Source organism: Solea solea, chromosome 1 (assembly GCF_958295425.1).
Source record: "Solea solea chromosome 1, fSolSol10.1, whole genome shotgun sequence".
Taxonomy (NCBI): Eukaryota; Metazoa; Chordata; class Actinopteri; order Pleuronectiformes; family Soleidae; genus Solea; species Solea solea.
The window spans coordinates 30,954,742-30,981,475 of record NC_081134.1 but is presented as its reverse complement, the minus strand read 5'-3'; the positions used below and the strand labels follow the sequence as shown (position 1 = coordinate 30,981,475).

At 43.2% G+C, this 26,734-nt stretch overlaps 1 protein-coding gene across 1 annotated transcript; it reads left to right on the top strand.

The window, feature by feature from the left end:
• The first annotated feature begins 12 nt into the window (after window positions 1–12).
• LOC131456927 (mucin-2) lies at window positions 13–18,816 on the top strand. The gene is made up of 15 exons (XM_058625625.1): window positions 13–328; window positions 1,839–1,930; window positions 2,949–3,274; window positions 4,118–4,379; window positions 5,547–5,603; window positions 5,729–5,770; window positions 6,627–6,674; window positions 6,761–6,834; window positions 8,622–8,702; window positions 8,792–8,829; window positions 8,936–9,069; window positions 10,809–10,917; window positions 11,007–11,068; window positions 11,167–18,563; window positions 18,793–18,816. Exons 1-15 carry the CDS (start codon window positions 309–311, stop codon window positions 18,814–18,816), a joined length of 8,766 nt encoding a protein of 2,921 aa, XP_058481608.1. The 5' UTR covers window positions 13–308.
• Window positions 18,817–26,734: the final 7,918 nt, after the last annotated feature.

Here is a 26,734-nt window from a genome sequence, read left to right as displayed (position 1 = left end):
TTGCGAGTCCCCACAAGCAACTCGACACGCAGCAGACGATGCTTTTATGAAAGAGGACAGGTGGATTCAGCAGGGAACAATGTGGAGCAACTGAGGGGAAAGGGACAAGGAAGCAAGGAAAGGACACCAGGAAGCAGCAAGGGGAAAAAAAAGAGAGAAGAAGAGAAGAGAAGAAAATTGCCAAATTTTGAACTCCGCAAATGAGAATACCAGGATGATCGTGAGACACGGGCAATGTGTGTCCAGACTGAAGATGATCAGTCCTCCATAGGACTCACTTAATACACACATACGATTAAACCCTGCAGATGCATTTGAAAAGCGTCAGGTAAGTCATTGAAATACTTTTCTTTTCTTCCCCCAAACTCTCACAAGTACTCAAAAAATACATAATATCATTGCTATAATATATCATTATATCTGTTATTTGTAACTACGGGATCAGGAAAGACTGTTTTGTCATGAAAAATTATTTCAACTTCAAAGGAAGTCAAACTGTGGGAACAAATGCTGAAGAATGAAAATGGCCACAAAGCTGCTGTGTCACCACAATGTTTAGACAGACAGCGTTCCTTTACTCTGATGAGACATGGATATTGTTCTTGTTCAACAATAAAAAATGACCAGAATAATGAATTAGACAGATAAAACAGTAAAATCAAGAACTCTCGGTAAACAAGGTAAAGTAAACCAGTAACTAAGTCAATTAAAAGCTGCTTATGCTGTGTTACTTGGTAGATATGTAAAGCCTAGTGTATTTAAATAAACAAACATAAACAAATCAAACACATCATTTCCTAATCATTTTCCTACATGTTAGTGATACCAGTCGATAACAGTCGTGTTGCAATGTGTCTACGGTTAAAAGTTAAAAAAACAAAAAGACAGTTCTGTGTGTCCAACTGAGTTTTAGGAATCCTTACATTTGAGTTGGAAATTTCAGTTGAAGGAGATTTGAAATTCTGACTACAAATGGAAAGCAGCTTTACCATAATACAACAGTATTTCCCCCCCGTAGAAATTCTGTATTTAACTGTAAAAAAAAGTCACAGTAAAACACAAAAATACAGTATTGTGAATTATTACATTATTACATTATTATTAACCCTGTGAATTCCAGATGATGATGATTTACTTTAAATTATTGTAGATAAGATGTGGAAAACCAAAAGACTGCACATATTTTAAGACTCTTATTATAACATGTACAAATACCTTTAGGGTGGGAAAATTAAATGAAATATATAATCCATTTCTGCAGGGCCTCATAGAGCATATTGTAGCATATTCAATTTGCCTTCATAGCTCACATCTTTACTTCTGATGTCAACTTTTTCAGATGTATCAGTAAAAAATAAACAATAGAGAGCATCATGGCAATTGAATGCTTACATCAAATTCTATACACGTTCAAAAACATGTACTGTTCCGTGTTCTTTTTTTTTCAGCATCTGCGTGACAGAGTATTGTGTGTATCGTGTTGTACTCCATTGTATCTAAACTTTATTGGTGTAAAATGAGGTGAATCGAAAACATACAACAATAAACTGTAACTTGTGAAGCTAGGTGTAACCAAAGCTCTTGTGTCCGGCCCTGCCCTGGAGACGATCCCTGTGTCCCAGACAAAAGCCAGAGATAAAATTAGATCGTTTTAGTTTTCCGGCTTTAAAGGAGAAGTTATGTGTAGTCCCATGGCAGATGACATAAAAGAGCAAGGCTGTCACACACAGTGTGGAAAGAGGAAGCTGGCAAAGACACATGAAGTGAAATTTGAATATTTGCCACAGACTGACAATTTAATGAATTTAATCTGAATTTGCATCACCTTGTGTTTCCAGGAGGATGTATGGCTTTGATGGACGTTGGACATGGGCACACCGTTTCCATCTCATCATCTGGCTCCTGCTGCTGGCAGCAGCTCCACCCACAGGTGGTTACTATAAAAAGTTATTTTTATTTTATAAAAGAGGCATTCTGTCACCTCCGCCAAGGAGGCCGTGTTTTTGGTAGCATCTATCTGGTTGATATTGATCAGTTTTCTGGGGAAGAAATTATTTAATTTTGATGGTAACCTGGATTTAATCATTTTGTTAACCTTGCGAGATAGCGGGAGTGTTTTGACACTGCACAAACTTCACTCTTACGTGACCAAAATTGGGTGACCACCTTTTTTTTTTTACCACTTACCAGATTTCAAATGTTCTTTGGATCCAAAGAGACAAATTGAACAACATACAAAGCTGCCATAAAGTTCTTGAAAGTGTAATTGTTTCACACACAAGACACCAAGATAACTCAATGGGGAAACATGTGGTACAGGCCCAAGTGTAGTGGGGGTTTTCCTGCACCAGACTTTAATTTAAATCATTTTAAACAAACAATACAAGCTAGTGTTTTCATCTGTACCTTGCATTTTTAACAAAACAAGATCTTTCTAACTGATATTGTTCATTGAGCTCCACTGGCTACCCGTAGCAAATCCCTGATGCTAGCCTACAAAACGCTTTAATACTTTAAATACTTAAATGCTCTTGACTACTCCGTTCATCAAAGGATTGTCGTCTGGTGTTGCCAACACCCCACACAAGACAATCCAGACTCTTTTCATGCATCGTTCCACGCTGGTTGAATGACCTACCGAGCGCTACCAAAACACGGGGCATCCCTGTCTATCTTCAAGAAGCTGTTGAAGACCCAGCTCTTCCAAGAGCATCTTCTGTCCTAGCACTTACCTTACCCCGTCCGCTTGCACGATCGCCGTCTGCACTTGGCTCCACTTCTGCACTCTCACCCTCTGTCAGTCCACTGTTCCTATCTAGTGGATTGAAAGACTGTATCTTATGAACTCAAGATCCATTTGTTGTGCTTTCTGGGACTTTTCATAGCTTCAAGAGCATTCATGCAGTGTAACATTAAACACCCTTCTGTGCTCCTTGTTGTCTTTCCAGCACTTAGCTATTTTTTTGGGGACACCAAGGCAGTGTTAAATGGCTGTGACAACCACTGGACCCTGCGGGACAGGACAGCCAAGCCATTGCTCAGACAGATGACCGTGTGCATGGACATCCGCGTGGTGAAGCCTGGAGCCTGGGTGGCCTTCTCTTACAGCACCGTCTTCGCGCCCAAGCCTGAGCTGGGTCTGGAGGGAGATGACTGGGCGCTGTACGGGTGGCTGCTAAAGGTCCGACATCGGTTTCCTGTACAGTTGTCGCTAAACGACTGGCACAGAGTTTGTCTCAGGAGGGACGCAACACGCAATTCCTTCAGTCTGGAGGTAATATTGTTTAAAGTGCACAAAGAGATCAAGGCAATAGCAATTGTGGGTGCACTGAAATGACGTTATCTAAACTTTTTGGAATGCGATTAGTGCTTTTAGACTCGCTTTGATACTTGGGCCAATGAAGTAGGTCAAACTGGTATTTCTGACTCAGCCAGACAAAGCTCCTGAATCCACGCCCTACACACATGCAACAAACAGCAAAGCCACTGTGAGGGAAATGTGGCACTGATAATCTTTTGTGCATTCTTTTGATCATTTTAGCACTTTAATGTGTTGTGTGAGGTTGCAACAACTGCAGATCCAAGGTTATGGTTCCATAGTGACGTAGTATAGCACCTGGTTAAAGTACTTGAAGTAACAATATCAGGAAAGTATGTACTCGCAAACACCTCTTGAATGCAAAATGTCTTAAGTAATTGAACAATTTCCCAGTCGGATTAATGAAGTCTGTCTGTCTGTCCGTCTATCCATCCAAAAATCATAATAATAGTACAGTATATATGTAGAAGTAATGGTACAATGTACCAAATACCTCAAAAGTAAAGTAAAAAAAAAAATATATATAATCATAATAAGAGATACCATTTTTATTTTATCCAAGTTATTGAGAATTTTCTTTAAAATTCCACATTATTGTAAATTATTTGTTTAATGGTGCATTCAAACTGACTATGTATATGTACACATGCTCAGAATAGACAGGTGGTATGTCACTACATTACAGGAAGTACAAATAATGCTTGCTTAATCACAACAACCTCAAGGATATCTTACTTTAATAACCTTTGATTGCTCTTCTTATATGACATCTGTGATCCACGTGCATTCCTGTTCCAGGTTAATGGGACGGTGGTGGCAGAGAGAACTGTTATCGCTCAGGCTTTCCGACCCCCCTCTGGTCGCCTCTTGCTGGGCTGTGGTACCACAAACAGACCCCCGGGAGGCAAACTCGGAAGCGTGGAGCTGTACCTTTTCCGAATGTGGGCAGATTCGAGCAAGCATGGCGCCTGTGAGGACGGAACCATCATTGGCTGGAATGCTCAATACTGGCATGTGACCAATTCCAAAGCCGTGAAGAAAGATCCCAGCCTTTCGTGTGGTGAGAAAAGCCATGCGTGCATGAACCCCCTCTTGATCTCATACATGCAGCGATTTTGCCTTTAATCAAGCTGCATAACCCTTAACTGCATTTAGAACACAATGCAAGGTAGACCTTTACATCCTTTCATTAATAAGTTCATGAATGCAAAAGGCTAATTATAGCTAAAACATAATAGCATGTTTGCATTCTACTGAAAGGAAACTAGCATGTAACTTATCCTGTTCTTCCAGTCTGTGCTTTCAATTTTTTTTTCTAATTTAATTGTTGCATGAGATAGTAGTGGACTGTGGGATCTTGCACTGTGCCTTCAATGGTAAAACTACTTGGGGGCTCAGTGACTGAGGCCGTTTCTCAATATCCATACTTGTGCGTACTTGTGCGTACTTGTGCGTACTCCCGTACTTGTGAAAACGTCATCAGCCTCAGTCCAAGTGCCGTTCCAATTCTCAAGTAAGCGAACAGCGAGGACGGTTCTCAAAACCGGAAGTGTTCTCGCTCCGCCAATTTTTACCAAGTATGCATCGGAGGTGACTTAAGCGTACTTGGGATGGCCATGTATCCCAGAATACATTTCGGCGGAGCATAGCAGCAGATAATAGAAATATAAATCTGGAATAAATATTTTTCTGTGTCCCGGAACAAAGTTTTAACATCATTTGAGGCGAGAAATTAGTCATTTAGAATTCAAACATGTGGTTTGTGTATGAAGATATGACGTATTTATAGTTTGGCAGCGAAGTTTGTCGGAGGTGATCAGCTCCGCAATATTCCATATTAGCATTTTCTTTGTTCCAAGACTGTAGTGAGTGCATTATGTCGCCCTGCTCACCGCATACACAAAGACTTATGGCGCTTTCGGCTTTTGGCAGTGCTGTTGCAGTGAATACACCAGACTCCGCCATTACATATTGAGATTTTAGACATTTCCTTTGCTAAATGTTGGAGATTAACGCATGTTTTCAGGATTTTTAAGTCAGGATTTTTTCTACAGTTCTGCATTGTTCGCGCTCATGACGACAGTCTCTGACCAACCAGTCAATGTCACATTTTAGTATTTAAATATATATAAATGAACCTTCAAATTCAACCTCTTTTCTAACAGTAGTTTTGCACGTACTGTATGTAGAGCATGTTGAATGTTGCATGTTTTCATGTGCTCTGTAGAACACAGACGATTGAGACGTGTTGCGGTTGGAGGGAATCCTAATGCTACGACCTCAGGTGACTCACACCCGTGCATGCAGACCATTACATTGATTTCTTGACTCTTTGACGAACACAATTTTCTAGAGCTTACCCCCCCTCTGAAGATAGACTTTTTTTACTGACTAAATGTGTTGTTTCAGCAATCACATTGCCATCTGGACGATCGTTCTCATCGTTGCCTGGTAAGCATCTCTTTACATTAATGGTGTATTTAGCCCTCCCGATTCTCACAGGACTTTTATCTTCCATGAACTTAAATCACCTTGAGTTACCAACAACCGGAGTTCTGTCATTGCGTGGACCGGTAGTCCTCATGAGACAGAAAATGATGCAAAATAACAATAGAAAAGTACAACTAGTCATTATTTCAGGCAGTTTTTTGTGGTACCATTACATGAAAGCGACCTGTGGTTGTTTTGTCCAACATGAAATAGAATGATGGCAAAAATGTGAACAACACAATGGTAACATTGCCATGTATGCTAATGTGTGAACATTTCTAAACAACCTTCCTCTGATTCAGAGAACATGTTAATGAGACCAAACGTTTTGATTTTTTATCACACGACACCGCGTGTGTAATCCAAAGGGTGTGAGCGACAAAGATGGTCAAACAAGTTTGTTGATAGTGTAATTTAGTCAGGCTTCCTTCCTCTTAAAAACAACAGGTGAAGAGTTGATGGGGTAGAAAGAAACTGATCACATGATCGGAAATATTAGATAAACAACAACAGGTCTGACACTTCGGGGACACTTAGTCCAAATACAGGACGTATCTGTGTTTCTTCAACAAGCCTCATCCAGGACTTGCCTACAGGCGTTCTATCGTAAACGTGTTATAAAACTGTCCTGGGTAATGCATGTGACCCCAAAATCAACCCTATCGCGGAAGTCTATCACGATATATATAGTTATGGTATCATCGCCCCAGCTGTACTTCACAGAGAAGCCATTTAGTGCATCTGAGTAATATAATTTGGAATTTGTGTCGCTGGTGAAAAAATAATCTGCCCTTTTCATATGTTGTCTTTTCTTTAGATCCCTCCCTCATAAACTGTGACGTCAGCCAACTCTGCTCCAACAACAGTGAGAAATATTCACTTCTTTGTCCCATTATGATGGGTTTTTGTCTTTCACATTGGTGTAAGGTCAAGTGCAATTTCTTTCTCCAGCTGCTTTCTTTTGGATGTTCGTACGTGTCGACAACACCAGCGCGAACGTACATGAAGCAGAAGTGGAAAACCAGGTGAGAGTAAAAGTTAGATTCATTCTCACCACCCTTTTGTTTTGATATGACTTTAATTGTTCCACTCGTCACAAACGAGTCTTTCTGGCACGGAAACATTCCGTAAAAGCAGTCTGCAATTCCTGCCCCAAATGCTGGTACATTCCAGCCCCATGATTCACCGGGAATTAATTTTGAATCGAACAGGTAGTAACTATTGAAATTGCTAAACATAGATGACACGTCCTCGCTGTCACAGACTGTCCCCATTTGTGTTGTTGGTATAATTTAATATAATTAAATGACAGTGGCAGTTAACAAGTTTTCCGTTGTTTACTGTGTCACTGGCAACAGAGATGGCAATGACTCTGAGAGGGCAGCAAGCGTCATAATCTCACCAGAATGTCAAGAATTTGACCGCTCACACAATCTAGAGCAGTAGCGGCGTTAATTGTGTCTCATTTTGGACGTCAGGACTTTGGCTTTGGAAAGAAACATTCAGTACCGTTACATGACATAAATCATAGACCTTTACTGAGTAGACGGGGTGTGCGCTGTGCCTGGTGGCTGCGTCGGTGAGATATGTAGCTTGACGTTGTACCGGTGCGATGACAGCAACACAATAGAGGACATCCAGCGGCTTGTTTTGTGGCTGTTTGTCTCAACAAAGCGTCAAACAAATGACAATAGACCACGGGCGTTGAAGAAACACCGGTCGCAAGGAAGTTACTGGACCGTACCATTTTAAGCCAAGGGAAGGATACCAAAAATGGAACAGTTGGTTATTGCAAAACAAATACGTACTGTCATGTAGCGAAGCGTTCCACTTGGCGTGAACACGACTTAAGACAGCATAGGGAAGCTCCTCTTAAATATGTACTGCTGTATTTACATGTCACAACTAAGGCGATAAACTACATGAATGTTTGTTCCGAATCAGAATCGTCGGACGCGACTTTCTCCTCGTAAATTCGGCGCATTGAACTCGGTAGAAGCTCAGCATCTCTGGCAGGGTTGATTGGAGAAACTGTATGAAAGGCGGAACTTTTTGATTGACAGCGTAGGAATATATACACGACACTGGAGTAAGGTCCAAAAACACAGAGACACGGAGCATTTGCTATAAAACAGAGAGCAGAACAGACCAGTAACCGCCACTGAACCGAGCTCTTACTGCATGTGAACCTTCAGTTGGACTCGAGCTTTTCCTTGATGCTCCGTACATGCGTCATAGTTCCCGTCCCTGGCTGAAACAACACAGGAGAGTAGCAGCAACAGAAATATGTTGAAATTCAGCTCTGCAAATTTTTTGGACTGACACGGAGATCCATTTTAAATCACTGTTGGCTTAAAGAATTAAATATGCTAAAGTTAGTTTAGGGCAGGGCAATCACTGAATATACTTGAATACTTCAAAACAACACCAGCTCTGATGAAACCACCATATTTTTCCTTGAAGCAAAACTCCTTTAAAATTATGAGATCATAAATAAAGTTACCAAGCATTTGTGTTCATTTTGAATCTTTGCAGTGAAAGGAACTCTTAACAGTTTGGTATTGCAGCCAGCAAACTAAAACATTTTCTAAGCACCATGTGCACAATTTCCAACAGATTTCCAACTGCAGCTCTCTGCCAGTGGAGAAGTGGCTACGCTGTTATCTGATAATAATAATGCAAATATCTTCCAGTTAAAGCTCAGTTTGTGCAGTTTAATCTCAGGTTTGTCACGTTTTAAAAAAATGGAGGCGTAAGGAAGACGGAAGAAACATCACTGACATGAATTGAATCTTTCCGTCTTTCCACTCAGGTGTCACAAGCATTGAGCTGCCAAAATGTAACTACATCATCCGAGAGGCAGGATTTCTGTCAGAAAGTCCAAAGCGTTGTGGTCAGTATGTTTCAGGAAAACAGGGAAACGTTGATCCCACCTTTTTATGTGTCCCGTAACTGCAACGCTTCCTCTCGTCATCTTTGCAGGTCGTCGAGATTTCCTGTAGCGTCAAAACAAGCATAAGGTAACATCGACGTCAGCATGTTTATTTCTTTTTTTTTTCTTCTTTATTCTTTGCTGTGAGAGTTGTTACCTCTTCACAGCAGAGTGTGTGAACTTACTGTTTCCAGGAACACGACCTGCAGTGTGCTGCTGCAGCTCAGCCGCGCCGCCTCAGCGTGTGAAATGCAGCAGGACGCAGTTTCTGCACTGCAGCAAACGGGAAGTGTGAGGATAGGAATCATTGGAGCAGTGAAGAGAGTCGGTGAGTGTTTGTGACAGTGAGTCAGTCACCGTGCAGAACACAAGTTAAAACCCAGGGAGACGGATTACTTGTTTCCAAGAGGATTTAACACAATTTATAAAATAAAATACAACAGTTCACTCGAGAATAATCAACAAATCACTTTGTAAAACAGACTTTTTATAGCCGTACATTCTTGTGACGATGTCTTTTTATTTACTTCTGACCCCTTTCTTGACCCGTGTATTAGTTGTTATATCCTACAGCTCTAAACCTTTGTTTTTTAAGAGTTTTATTTATTTGAATCTTTTATTACCAGTGTTATTACTGTAGTTTTTTTTTTTTCATTCTTTGTTGTTACCTCTGTCTGTTTTTTTGTCTGTCGTCTTGTTTGGCTTTTTTGGCGGTCCGTTAAAGCGCTTTGTAAACTCTTATTTATTATACTGAAAGCATTTAAATTGCATATATTATGCAACAAAACTGGATATGGCTTTAACACAAAGACTGTGTTATTTAAATATGAACAGACACAGACGTTTATTCAAATATACCTGTACCTGTGCATATATGCAAAGCATCAGCAGGAAGGCACAAGCCTGTGTGTGTGTGTGTGTGTGTGCGTAGGCGTGTGTGATGGCACCCTTTTAACTGGAATTTAATTTGTCACTGTCAAGGTCTTTTATAAATAAAAAAAACCCAATAGGGTTGTAAAGCACAAAAGCACAGAATGTGACAAACATTTCATTTCACTCAAGCTCCTTCCTCGACTCACGCCGTACATTTTTGCACAATCTGAAATCATCCAATTTTTAGTTCTGTATACATATCAATATGTGTACTTTGATACTGATTCCTGAATTACACTTTTTTCCCCAATACCAATTCTATAAAATATTATGTGTTCACATAAAAATTATAATTAAGGTGTTGAAATTTGATTCTAAATGTCATTATCAACATGTTTGTGATACTTTGTTATTTTGCGTAAAACTACTTCCTGTCATTATCTCGTGTTATTTGTCATTTACGTTTGGCTTCTTTGACACTTGGTCCTGTTAGCGTAACTGTTGGCAAAGATGGCGGACACGGTTTAAATTGTGGGAATGAGGTCCCGTCCCCCTACGAGTGGGTCTGAAAAGTGCGGAATTAGCATTGCAGTTACAAGCCTCGGACCAAGTGTCACTGGTGGGCACGTAACAAAAAAAAAGAATGAAGATATTTCTCGACTCGGGGGGGGAAACTGAGGTTGGGAAGCACAACTTTTCAAAAATACTACCCCTATTCTAGTAATACAAAGCTAAATTCAAATCGGTGAGGTATTCATTTAACTGAACACATGAAGGATGGCTCTGTTCAGTTCTTGTCATGACAGTGTGACTGTAAACCAGCCTGCACTGTGAAACTGAGAAGGCTAAATGGAATTCAGCCATCATTCATTTGACGAGTTACGACTGTGATTTTCCTACTGTGAATTCCAGTCCAGTCCAATTCCAATCCAACTTTATTTATTATAAAGCTCTTTAGAGACAGCACAGTTGGCCCAAGTGCTGTACGCAGACATGACAAATAAAAAAGTACAAACAATAAAAGACAGTAAAACAATAAATTGGCTACTGTGCAAAAGGCTCATGGTGCTAACTGCCACTGTTGAGACATGATTTTAATCTCAGTGTGACTTCCTAGTGTAGTAAAAGTTAAATTAACACAAGAACACATGTTCAGTGTTAGCTCATAGCAGGTTTTGTTTTGTTTTGTTACAGGTCGAAATCTGTGTGAGGACCTGAATTCTGGCAACAACTTTGTGAGGTGTAGTTTCACATCGTCCCTGGATAACATCTGTCAGAATGACACAAGCTCCATGTTTAATTGGTGAGGATTTTGATTTTGTCCCCATATTCACTGTATACTTTGGTGTGCATGCATACTTATTGTATCAAATCTTACTGTGCATCAACTAGCTCCATCTTAGACCTCAACTCAAGCAGGCCAGATCCACAGACTGCGGTGGGATCGTGCAGTGGTGAGTACTCAAACCACCCACACCCATATCTGTTCTCTTGAATTCATGGCTGCTGCCTCAGCTAATGTACCATTGTCTTTCTTTTGTCTGCACTTCAGGTGGAAACAGTGCAGTCACAACAGCCAGCACAAATATCAGTTACACAACAGAGAACAATGTGACTACGGCTGCCGACAATTTCACAATAGCCTCCCCCAGTTACACAACAGAGAACAATATAACTACAGCCACCAACAATTACACTACAGCAGCAAACATAGACACAGCAGTCATAAACAATTACACCACAACATCATCCAACTACACAGCAAACAACAATGTGACAACAGCTGCCAACAATTTCACAACAGCCTCCAACAGGAACACAATAGGGTATAATGCACCCACAGTTACAAACAATTACACAACCACTTCAGCCAATTACATGACAGAGAACAATGTCACTACAGCCACTAACAATTACACCACGACATCTACCAATTACATAGCAAACAACAATGTGACTACAACTGCCCACAATTTCACTACATCATCACAAAATGACACGACAGGGAACAACACAACTGCAGTGACCAACAATTACACGACAGCCTCCAGCAGGAACACAACAGGACACATTCCAATTACAGCCTCTATTAATCGAACAACCGGATATAATACACCTACAGTTACAAGCAATTACACAACAGCCACAAACAACCACATGACCACTTCAGGCAATTACATAATAAACAACAATGTTACTACAGCTGCCAACAATTTCACAACGGCCTCTCCCAATAACACAACAGAGAACAATGTAACTGAAGCCACGACCAGGAACACAACAGCCACAAACCGTTACACAACAGCCTCTCCCAATTACACAACAGGGAACAACACAACTGCTGTCACCACCAATTACACAACAGTCTCTCCCAGTTACACAACAGGGAACAACACACATGCTGTCACCACCAATTCCACAACACTAAATAACACAACTGCAGCCACCAACAATTACTCTACAGCCTCCAACAGGAACACAACAAGACAAATTGCAAGTACAGCTTCTAACAATAACACAACAGGATATAATACACCCACAATTACTAATAATTACACAACAGCAACAAACAATTCCAGAACTGCCTCTCACAATTACACAACAGGGAACAACACAACTGCAGCCACCAACAATTCCACAACAGTCTCTCCCAATTACACAACAAGGAACAACACAGCTGCAGCCACCCACATTTACACTACAGTCACGAACAGGAACACAACAAGACAAATTGCAATTACAACTAACAATCACACAACAGGATATAATACACCCACAATCACTATTAGTAACACAACAGCTTCAAACAATTCCACTACAGCCTCTGCCACAACAGGGAACAACACCACTGCAATGACCAACAATCACACAGCAGCCTCTCCCAATTACACAACAGGGAACAACACAACTGCAGCAACCAACAATTACACTGCAGCCACCAACAATTACACAACAGCCTCTCTTAGTTACACAACAGGGAACAACACAACTGCAATGACCAACAATTACACAGCAGCCTCTCCAAATTACACAACAGGGAACAACACAACTGCAGCCACCAGCAATTACACAACAGCCTCTCTTAGTTACACAACAGGAAACAGCACAATTGTAGCCACCAACAATCACACTACAGCCACACACAATTACACAACAGCCTCTCCCAATTACACAACAGGAATCAACACAACTGCAGCAACCAGCAATTACACAACAGCATCTCCCAATTATACAACAGGGAACCACACAACTGCAGCGACCAACAATTATACAACATCCTCTCCCAATTACACAACAGGGAACAACACAACTGCAGCAACCAGCAATTACACAACAGGAATCAACACAACTGCAGCAACCAGCAATTACACAACAGCATCTCCCAATTACACAACAGGGAACAACACAACTGCAATGACCAACAGTTATACAACAGCCTCTCCCAATTACACAACAGGGAACAACACAACTGCAGCCACAAACAATTCAACAACAGCCTTTCCCAATTACACAGCAGAGAACAACCCAACTGCTGCCACCAGAAATTACACTACAGCCTCCTACAGGAACACAACAAGACAAATTGCAATTACAGCTTCTAACAATCACACAACTGGATATAATACACCCACAATTACTAATAATAACACAATTGCCACAAACAATTCAACAACAGCCTTTCCCAATTACACAACAGAGAACAACACAATAACTGCCACTAACAATTACACTACAGCGACACACAATTACACAACAGCCTCTCCCAATTATACAACGGAGAACAACACAACTGCAGCCCCCAGCAATTCCATAACAGCCTCTCCAATTTACACAACAGAAAACAACACAACTGCAGCCACAAACAATTACACTACAGCCACCAACAATTACACTACAGCCACCAACAATTACACTACAGCCACCAACAACACAACTGCTGCCACCACCAATTACACTACAGCCACCAACAATTACGCAACAGGGAACAACACAACTGCTGCCACCACCAATTACACAATAGCGTCTACTAATTACACAACAGGGAACGACACAACTGTAGCCACTACCAGTTCCACAACAGGGAACAACACAACTGCTGCAACCAACAATTACACAACAGCCTCTCCCAATTTCACAATAGGGAACAACACAACTGCAGCCACCAACAATTACACAACAGCCTCTCCCAATTACACAACAGGGAACAACACAACAACTGCCACTAACAACTACACTACAGCATCACACAATTACACAACAGCCCCTCCCAATTACACAACAGGACACAACACAACTGCAGCCACCAACAATTACGCAACAGGGAACAACACAACTGCTGCCACCACCAATTACACAACAGCATCTCCCAATTACACAACAGGGAACAACACAACTGCTGCCACCAACAATTCCACAACAGCCTCTCCCAATTACACAACAGGAAACAACACAACTGTAGCCACCAACAATTACACTACAGCCACACACAATCACACAACAGCCTCTCCCAATTACACAACAGGGAACAACACAATTGCTGCCACCCACAATTACACTACAGCCACCAGCATTTCCACAACAGCCTCTCCCAATTACACAACATGGAACAACACAATTGCTGCCACCCACAATAACACTACAGCCACCAGCATTTCCACAACAGCCTATTCCAATTACATAACAGGGAACAACACAACTGCCACTAACAATTACACTACAGCAACACACAATAACACAACAGCCTCTCCCAATTACACAACAGGACACAACATAACTGCAGCCACCAACAATTACACTACAGCCACCAACAATTACGCAACAGGGAACAACACAACTGCTGTCACCACCAATTACACGACAGCCACCAACAATTACGCAAATGGGAACAACACAACTCCTGCCACCACCAATTACACAACAGCGTCTCCTAATTACACAACAGGGAACGACACAACTGTAGCAGCCAACAGTTCCACAACAGGGAACAACACAACTGCTGCCAGCAACAATTACACATTAGCCTCTCCAAATTTCACAACAGGGAACAACACAACTGCTGCCACCCACAATCACACGACAGCCACCAGCAGTTCCACAACAGCCTCTCCCAATTACCCAACAAGGAACAACACAACAACTGCCACTAACAATTACATTACAGCCACACACAATTACACAACAGCCTCTCCCAATTACACAACAGGGAACAACACAACTGCAGCCACCAACAATTATACAACAGCATCTCCCAATTTCACAACAGAGGACAACACAACTCCAGCCACCAACAATTACACAACAGCCTTTCACAGTGACACAACAGTTAACAACACAACTGCAGCCACCAACAATTACACTACAGCCACCAGAAATTACACAACAGCCTCTCCCAATTACACAACAGGGAACAACACAACGACTGCCACTAACAATTACACTACAACCACACACAATTACACTACAGCAACCAACAATTACGCAACAGGGAACAACACAACTTCAGCCACAAGCAATTACACAACAGGGAACAACACAACTGCTGCCACCACCAATTACACTACAGCCACCAACAATTACGCAATAGGGAACAACACAACTGCTGCCACCACCAATTACACAACAGCGTCTACTAATTACACAACAGGGAACAACACAACTGCTGCAAGCAACAATTCCACAACAGCTTCTCCTTATTACACAACAGAGAACACCACAACTGCAGCCACCAACAATTACACAACAGCGTCTCCCAATCACACAAGAGGAAACAACACAACTGCTGCCACCCACAATTCCACAACAGCCTCTCCCAATTACACAACAGGGAACAACACAACAACTGCCACTAACAATTACAGTACAGCCACACACAATTACACAACAGCCTCTCCCAGTTACACAACAGGACACAACACAACTGCAGCCACCAACAATTACACTACAGCCACCAACAATTACGCAACAGGGAACAACACAACTGCAGCCACCACCAGTTACACAACAGCCTCTCCCAATTACACAACAGGGAACAACACAACTCCAGCCACCAACAATTACACAACAGGGAACAACACAACTTCTACCACCCACAATTACACCACAGCCACCAGCAATTACACAACAGCCTCTCCCAATTACACAACAGGGAACAACACAATTTCTGTCACCCACAATTACACTACAGCCACACACAATTACACAACAGCCTCTCCCAATTACACAACAGGACACAACACAACTGCAGCCACCACCAATTACACTACAGCCACCAACAATTACGCAACAGGGAACAACACAACTGCTGCCACCACCAATTACACAACAGCCTCTCCCAATTACACAACAGGGAACAACACAACAACTGCCACTAATAATTACACTACAGCTACACACAATTACACAACAGCCTCTCCCAGTTACACAACAGGACACAACACAACTGCAGCCACCAACAATTACACTACAGCCACCAACAATTACGCAACAGGGAACAACACAACTGCAGCCACCACCAATTACACGACAGCCACCAGCAGTTCCACAACAGCCTTTCCCAATTACACAACAGGGAACAACACAACAACTGCCACTAATAATTACACTACAGCCACACACAATTACACAACAGCCTCTCCCAATTACACAACAGGGAATAACACAACTTCAGCCACCAACAATTCCACAACAGCCACCAACAATTACACAACAGGGAACAACACAAATGCCGTCACCACCAATTACACGACAGCCACCAACAATTACGCAACAGGGAACTACACAACTCCTGCCACCAACAATTACACAACAGTGAACAACACAAATGCTGTCACCACCAATTACACGACAGCCTCTCCCAATTACACAACAGGAAACAACACAATTGTAGCCACCAACAATTACACTACAGCCACCAACAATTACGCAACAGGGAACAACACAACTGCTGCCACCACCAATTACACAACGGCATCTCCCAATGACACAACAGGGAACAACACAACTGCAACCACCAACAATTACACAACAGGGAACAACACAACTGCTGCCACCAACAATTACACAACAGCCTCTCCCAATAACACAACAGGAAACAACACAACTGTAGCCACCAACAATTACACTACAGCCACCAACAATTACGCAACAGGGAACAACACAAATGCTGCCACCCACAATTACACTACAGCCACCAGCATTTCCACAACAGCCTCTCCCAATTACACAATGGGGAACAACACAACGACTGCCACTAACAATTACAATACAGGCACACACAATTACACAACAGCCTCTCCCAATTACACAACAGGGAACAACACAACTGCAGCCACCAACAATTACACAACAGGGAACAACACAACTGCAGCCACCAACAATTACACAACAGCCTCTCCCAATTACACAACAGGGAACAACACCATTTCTGCCACCCACAATTACACTACAGCCACCAGCAATTACACAACAGCCTCTCCCAATTACACAACAGGGAACAACACAACAACTGCCACTAACAATTCCACAACAGCCTCTCCCAATTACACAACAGGGAACAACACAACTGCTGCCACCAACAATTACACTACAGCCACCAGTAATTACACAACAGCCTCTCCCAATTACACAACAGGGAACAACACAACAACTGCCACTAACAATTACACTACAGCCACACACAATTACACAACAGGGAACAACACAACTGCAGCCACCAACAATTACACTACAGCCACACACAATTACACAATAGCCACCAACAACTACGCAACAGGGAACAACACAATTGCTGCCACCCACAATTACACTACAGCCACCAGCATTTCCACAACAGCCTCTCCCAATTACACAACAGGACACAACACTACTGCAGCCACCAACAATTACACTACAGCCACCAGCAATTACACAACAGCCTCTCCCAATTACACAACAGGGAACAACACAACTGCTGCCACAAACAATTCCACAACAGCCTCTCCCAATTACACAACAGGGAACAACACAACAATTGCCACTAACAATTACACTACAGCCACACAAAATTACACAACAGGGAACAACACAACTGCCAATAACAACTACACTACAGCCACACACAATTACACAACAACATCTCCCAATTACACAACAGGACACAACACAACTGCAGCCACCAACAATTACACAACAGCCTCTCCCAATTACACAACAGGGAACAACACAACTGCTGCCACAAACATTTCCACAACAGCCTCTCCCAATTACACAACAGGGAACAACACAACTGCAGCCACCAACAATTACACAACAGCCTCTCCCAATTACACAACAGGACACAACACTACTGCAGCCACCAACAATTACACAACAGGGAACAACACAAATGCTGTCACCACCAATTACACGACAGACACCAACAATTATGCAACAGGGAACAACACAACTGCTGCCACCAACAATTACACTACAGCCACCAACAATTACACAACAGTAAACAACACAAATGCTGTCACCACCAATTCCACGACAGCCACCAACAATTATGCAACAGGGAACAACACAACTGCTGCCACAAACAATTCCACAACAGCCTCTCCTAATTACACAACAGGGAACAACACAATTGCTGCCACCCACAATTACACTACAGCCACCAGAATTTCCACAACAGCTTCTCCCAATTACACAACAGGGGACAACACAACTGCCACTAACAATTACACTACAGCCACACACAATTACACAACAGCCTCTCCCAATTACACAATAGGACACAACACAACTGCTGCCACCAACAATTACACTACAGCGACCAGCAATTACACAACAGCCTCTCCCAATTACACAACAGGGAACAACACAACTGCTGCCACAAACAATTCCACAACAGCCTCTCCTAATTACACAACAGGGAACAACACAACTGCTGCCACCCACAATGACACTACAGCCACCAGCAATTACACAACAGCCTCTCCAAATTACAACACAACAACTGCTACTAACAATTACACTACAGCCTCTCCCAATTACACAACAGAACACAACACAACTGCTGCCACCACCAATTACACTACAGCCATCAACAATTACACAACAGGACACAATGCAACTGCTGCCACCAACAATTACACTACAGCCACCAACAATTACACAACAGGAAACATCACAAATGCTGTCACCACCAATTCCACGACAGCCACCAACAATTATGCAACAGTGAACAACACAACTGCTGCCACAAACAATTCCACAACAGCCTCTCCTAATTACACAACAGGGAACAACACAACTGCTGCCACCCACAATTACACTACAGCCACCAGCAATTACACAACAGCCTCTCCCAATTACACAACAGGGAACAACACAACAACTGCCACTAACAACTACACTACAGCCACACACAATTACACAACAGCCTCTCCCAATTACACAATAGGACACAACACAACTGCAGCCACCAACAGTTACACAACAGCCTCTCCCAATTACACAACAGGACACAACACAACTGCAACCACCAACAATTACACAACAGCCTCTCCCAATTACACAACAGGACACAACACAACTGCAGCCACCACCAATTACACGACAGCCACCAACAATTACGCAACAGGGAACAACACAACTCCTGCCACCACCAATTACACAACAGCGTCTGCTAATTACACAACAGGAAACAACACAATTGTAGCCACCAACAGTTCCACAACAGGGAACAACACAATTCCTGCCACAAACAATTCCACAACAGCCTCTCCTAATTACACAACAGGGAACAACACAACTGCTGCCACCCACAATTACACGACAGCCACCAGCAGTTCCACAACAGCCTCTCCCAATTACACAACAGGGAACAACACAACAACTGCCACTAATAATTACACTACAGCCACACACAATTACACAACAGCCTCTCCCAATTACACAACAGGGAACAACATAACTGCAGCCACCAACAATTCCACAACAGCCTATCCCAATTACACAACAGGAAACAACACAACTGCAGCCACCACCAATTACACAACCGCATCTCCCAATTACACAACAGGGAACAACACAACAACTGCCACTAATAATTACACTACAGCCACCCACAATTACACAACAGCCTCTCCCAATTACACAACAGGGAACAACACAACTGCAGCCACCAACAATTACACAACAGCCACCAACAATTACACAACAGGACACAACACAACTGCAGCCACCAACAATTACACTACAGCCACCAGCAATTACACAACAGCCTCTCCTAATTACACAACAGGGAACAACACAACTGCTGCCACCCACAATTACACTACAGCCACCAGCAATTACACAACAGCCTCTCCCAATTACACAACAGGGAACAACACAACAACTGCCACTAACAACTACACTACAGCCACCAGCAATTACACAACAGCCTCTCCCAATTACACAACAGGACACAACACAACTGCTGCCACAAACAATTCCACAACAGCCTCTCCTAATTACACAACAGGGAACAACACAACTGCTGCCACCCACAATAACACTACAGCCACCAGCAATTACACAACAGCCTCTCCCAATTACACAACAGGGAACAACACAACAATTGCCACTAACAATTACACTACAGCCACACAAAATTACACAACAGGGAACAACACAACTGCCAATAACAACTACACTACAGCCACACACAATTACACAACAACATCTCCCAATTACACAACAGGACACAACACAACTGCAGCCACCAACAATTACACAACAGCCTCTCCCAATTACACAACAGGGAACAACACAACTGCTGCCACAAACATTTCCACAACAGCCTCTCCCAATTACACAACAGGGAACAACACAACTGCAGCCACCAACAATTACACAACAGCCTCTCCCAATTACACAACAGGACACAACACTACTGCAGCCACCAACAATTACACAACAGGGAACAACACAAATGCTGTCACCACCAATTACACGACAGACACCAACAATTATGCAACAGGGAACAACACAACTGCTGCCACCAACAATTACACTACAGCCACCAACAATTACACAACAGTAAACAACACAAATGCTGTCACCACCAATTCCACGACAGCCACCAACAATTATGCAACAGGGAACAACACAACTGCTGCCACAAACAATTCCACAACAGCCTCTCCTAATTACACAACAGGGAACAACACAATTGCTGCCACCCACAATTACACTACAGCCACCAGCATTTCCACAACAGCTTCTCCCAATTACACAACAGGGGACAACACAACTGCCACTAACAATTACACTACAGCCACACACAATTACACAACAGCCTCTCCCAATTACACAATAGGACACAACACAACTGCTGCCACCAACAATTACACTACAGCGACCAGCAATTACACAACAGCCTCTCCCAATTACACAACAGGGAACAACACAACTGCTGCCACAAACAATTCCACAACAGCCTCTCCTAATTACACAACAGGGAACAACACAACTGCTGCCACCCACAATGACACTACAGCCACCAGCAATTACACAACAGCCTCTCCAAATTACAACACAACAACTGCTACTAACAATTACACTACAGCCTCTCCCAATTACACAACAGAACACAACACAACTGCTGCCACCACCAATTACACTACAGCCATCAACAATTACACAACAGGACACAATGCAACTGCTGCCACCAACAATTACACTACAGCCACCAACAATTACACAACAGGAAACATCACAAATGCTGTCACCACCAATTCCACGACAGCCACCAACAATTATGCAACAGTGAACAACACAACTGCTGCCACAAACAATTCCACAACAGCCTCTCCTAATTACACAACAGGGAACAACACAACTGCTGCCACCCACAATTACACTACAGCCACCAGCAATTACACAACAGCCTCTCCCAATTACACAACAGGGAACAACACAACAACTGCCACTAACAACTACACTACAGCCACACACAATTACACAACAGCCTCTCCCAATTACACAATAGGACACAACACAACTGCAGCCACCAACAGTTACACAACAGCCTCTCCCAATTACACAACAGGACACAACACAACTGCAGCCACCACCAATTACACGACAGCCACCAACAATTACGCAACAGGGAACAACACAACTCCTGCCACCACCAATTACACAACAGCGTCTGCTAATTACACAACAGGAAACAACACAATTGTAGCCACCAACAGTTCCACAACAGGGAACAACACAATTCCTGCCACAAACAATTCCACAACAGCTACTCCTAATTACACAACAGGGAACAACACAACTGCTGCCACCCACAATTACACGACAGCCACCAGCAGTTCCACAACAGCCTCTCCCAATTACACAACAGGGAACAACACAACAACTGCCACTAATAATTACACTACAGCCACACACAATTACACAACAGCCTCTCCCAATTACACAACAGGGAACAACATAACTGCAGCCACCAACAATTCCACAACAGCCTATCCCAATTACACAACAGGGAACAACACAACAACTGCCACTAATAATTACACTACAGCCACCCACAATTACACAACAGCCTCTCCCAATTACACAACAGGGAACAACACAACTGCAGCCACCAACAATTCCACAACAGCCACCAACAATTACACAACAGGACACAACACAACTGCAGCCACCAACAATTACACTACAGCCACCAGCAATTACACAACAGCCTCTCCTAATTACACAACAGGGAACAACACAACTGCTGCCACCCACAATAACACTACAGCCACCAGCAATTACACAACAGCCTCTCCCAATTACACAACAGGGAACAACACAACAACTGCCACTAACAACTACACTACAGCCACCAGCAATTACACAACAGCCTCTCCCAATTACACAACAGGACACAACACAACTGCAGCCACCAACAATTACACAACAGCCTCTCCCAATTACACAACAGCCTCTCCTAATTACACAACAGGGAACAACACAACTGCTGCCACCCACAATTACACTACAGCCACCAGCAATTACACAACAGCCTCTCCCAATTACACAACAGGGAACAACACAACTGCTGCCACAAACAATTCCACAACAGCCTCTCCTAATTACACAACAGGGAACAACACAACTGCTGCCACCCACAATTACACTACAGCCACCAGCAATTACACAACAGCCTCTCCCAATTACACAATAGGGAACAACACAACAACTGCCACTAACAACTACACTACAGCCACCAGCAATTACACAACAGCCTCTCCCAATTACACAACAGGGAACAACACAACTGCAGCCACCAACAATTACACAACAGCCTCTCCCAATTACACAACAGGGAACAACACAACTGCAGCCACCAACAATTACACAACAGGGAACCACACAAATGCTGTCACCACCAATTACACGACAGACACCAACAATTACGCAACAGGGAACAACACAACTGCTGCCACCAACAATTACACTACAGCCACCAACAATTACACAACAGTAAACAACACAAATGCTGTCACCACCAATTCCACGACAGCCACCAACAATTATGCAACAGGGAACAACACAACTGCTGCCACAAACAATTCCACAACAGCCTCTCCTAATTACACAACAGGGAACAACACAATTGCTGCCACCCACAATTACACTACAGCCACCAGCATTTCCACAACAGCCTCTCCCAATTACACAACAGGGGACAACAGAACTACCACTAACAATTACACTACAGCCACACACAATTACACAACAGCCTCTCCCAATTACACAATAGGACACAACACAACTGCTGCCACCAACAATTACACTACAGCGACCAGCAATTACACAACAGCCTCTCCCAATTACACAACAGGGAACAACACAACTGCTGCCACAAACAATTCCACAACAGCCTCTCCTAATTACACAACAGGGAACAACACAACTGCTGCCACCCACAATTACACTACAGCCACCAGCAATTACACAACAGCCTCTCCAAATTACACAACAGGGAACAACACAACAACTGCTGCTAACAATTACACTACAGCCACACACAATTACACAACAGGGAACAACACAACTGCCACTAACAACTACACTACAGCCACACACAATTACACAACAGCCTCTCCCAATTACACAACAGAACACAACACAACTGCTGCCACCACCAATTACACTACAGCCACCAACAATTACACAACTGGACACAACGCAACTGCTGCCACCAACAATTACACAACAGGAAACATCACAAATGCTGTCACCACCAATTCCACGACAGCCACCAACAATTATGCAACAGTGAACAACACAACTGCTGCCACAAACAATTCCACAACAGCCTCTCCTAATTACACAACAGGGAACAACACAACAACTGCTGCTAACAATTACACTACAGCCACACACAATTACACAACAGGGAACAACACAACTGCCACTAACAACTACACTACAGCCACACACAATTACACAACAGCCTCTCCCAATTACACAACAGAACACAACACAACTGCTGCCACCACCAATTACACTACAGCCACCAACAATTACACAACAGGACACAACACAACTGCAGCCACCAACAATTACACAACAGCCTCTCCCAATTACACAACAGGACACAACACTACTGCATCCACCAACAATTACACAACAGGGAACAACACAAATGCTGTCACCACCAATTACACGACAGACACCAACAATTACGCAACAGGGAACAACACAACTGCTGCCACAAACAATTCCACAACAGCCTCTCCTAATTACACAACAGGGAACAACACAACTGCTGCCACCCACAATTACACTACAGCCACCAGCAATTACACAACAGCCTCTCCCAATTACACAACAGGGAACAACACAACAACTGCCACTAACAACTACACTACAGCCACACACAATAACACAACAGCCTCTCCCAATTACACAATAGGACACAACACAACTGCAGCCACCAACAATTACACAACAGCCTCTCCCAATTACACAACAGGACACAACACAACTGCAACCACCAACAATTACACAACAGCCTCTCCCAATTACACAACAGGACACAACACAACTGCAGCCACCACCAATTACACGACAGCCACCAACAATTACGCAACAGGGAACAACACAACTCCTGCCACCACCAATTACACAACAGCGTCTGCTAATTACACAACAGGAAACAACACAATTGTAGCCACCAACAGTTCCACAACAGGGAACAACACAATTCCTGCCACAAACAATTCCACAACAGCCTCTCCTAATTACACAACAGGGAACAACACAACTGCTGCCACCCACAATTACACGACAGCCACCAGCAGTTCCACAACAGCCTCTCCCAATTACACAACAGGGAACAACACAACAACTGCCACTAATAATTACACTACAGCCACACACAATTACACAACAGCCTCTCCCAATTACACAACAGGGAACAACATAACTGCAGCCACCAACAATTCCACAACAGCCTATCCCAATTACACAACAGGAAACAACACAACTGCAGCCACCACCAATTACACAACCGCATCTCCCAATTACACAACAGGGAACAACACAACAACTGCCACTAATAATTACACTACAGCCACCAGCAATTACACAACAGCCTCTCCCAATTACACAACAGGGAACAACACAACAACTGCCACTAACAACTACACCACAGCAACCAGCAATTACACAACAGCCTCTCCCAATTACACAACAGGACACAACACAACTGCAGCCACCAGCAATTACACAACAGCCTCTCCCAATTACACAACAGGGAACAACACAACTGCTGGCACAAACAATTCCACAACAGCCTCTTCTAATTACACAACAGGGAACAACACAACTGCTGCCACCCACAATAACACTACAGCCACCAGCAATTACACAACAGCCTCTCCTAATTACACAACAGGGAACAACACAACAACTGCCACTAACAACTACACTACAGCCACCAGCAATTACACAACAGCCTCTCCCAATTACACAACAGGACACAACACAACTGCAGCCACCAACAATTACACGACAGCCACCAACAATTACGCAACAGGGAACAACACAACTCCTGCCACCACCAATTACACAACAGCGTCTGCTAATTACACAACAGGGAACGACACAATTGTAGCCACCAACAGTTCCACAACAGGGAACAACACAACTGCTGCCACAAACAATTCCACAACAGCCTCTCCTAATTACACAACAGGGAACAACACAACTGCTGCCACCCACAATTACACGACAGCCACCAGCAGTTCCACAACAGCCTCTCCCAATTACACAACAGGGAACAACACAACTGCAGCCACCACCAATTACACGACAGCCACCAGCAGTTCCACAACAGCCTCTCCCAATTACACAACAGGGAACAACACAACAACTGCCACTAATAATTACACTACAGCCACACACAATTACACAACAGCCTCTCCCAATTACACAACAGGGAATAACACAACTGTAGCCACCAACAATTCCACAACAGCCACCAACAATTACACAACAGGGAACAACACAAATGCTGACACCACCAATTACACGACAGCCACCAACAATTACCCAACAGGGAACTACACAACTCCTGCCACCAACAATTACACAACAGTGAACAACACAAATGCTGTCACCACCAATTACACAACAGCCTCTCCCAATTACACAACAGGAAACAACACAATTGTAGCCACCAACAATTACACTACAGCCACACACAATTACACAACAGCCTCTTCCAATTACACAACAGGGAATACAATTGCTGCCACCCACAATTACACTACAGCCACCAGCATTTCCACAACAGCGTCTCCCAATTACACAACAGGGGACAACACAACTGCAGCCACCAACAATTACACTACAGCTACCAACAATTACACAACAGGGAACAACACAAATGCTGTCACCACCAACTACACTACAGCCACACACAATTACACAACAGCCTCTCCCAATTACACAACAGGGGACAACACAACTGCAGCCACCAACAATTACACTACAGCCACCAACAATTACGCAACAGGGAACAACACAACAGCAGCCACCACCAATTTCACTACAGCCACCAACAATTACGCAACAGGGAACAACACAACTGCTGCCACCACCAATTACAC

Coding starts and splice junctions, on each gene's coding strand:
- LOC131456927 (XM_058625625.1), top strand. CDS start 309: ATGCATTTGAAAAGCGTCAG. Junction 6,675..6,760: donor CCAACTCTGCTCCAACAACA/GTGAGAAATATT, acceptor TTCTTTCTCCAG/CTGCTTTCTTTTGGATGTTC. Junction 8,830..8,935: donor AGCGTCAAAACAAGCATAAG/GTAACATCGACG, acceptor TACTGTTTCCAG/GAACACGACCTGCAGTGTGC.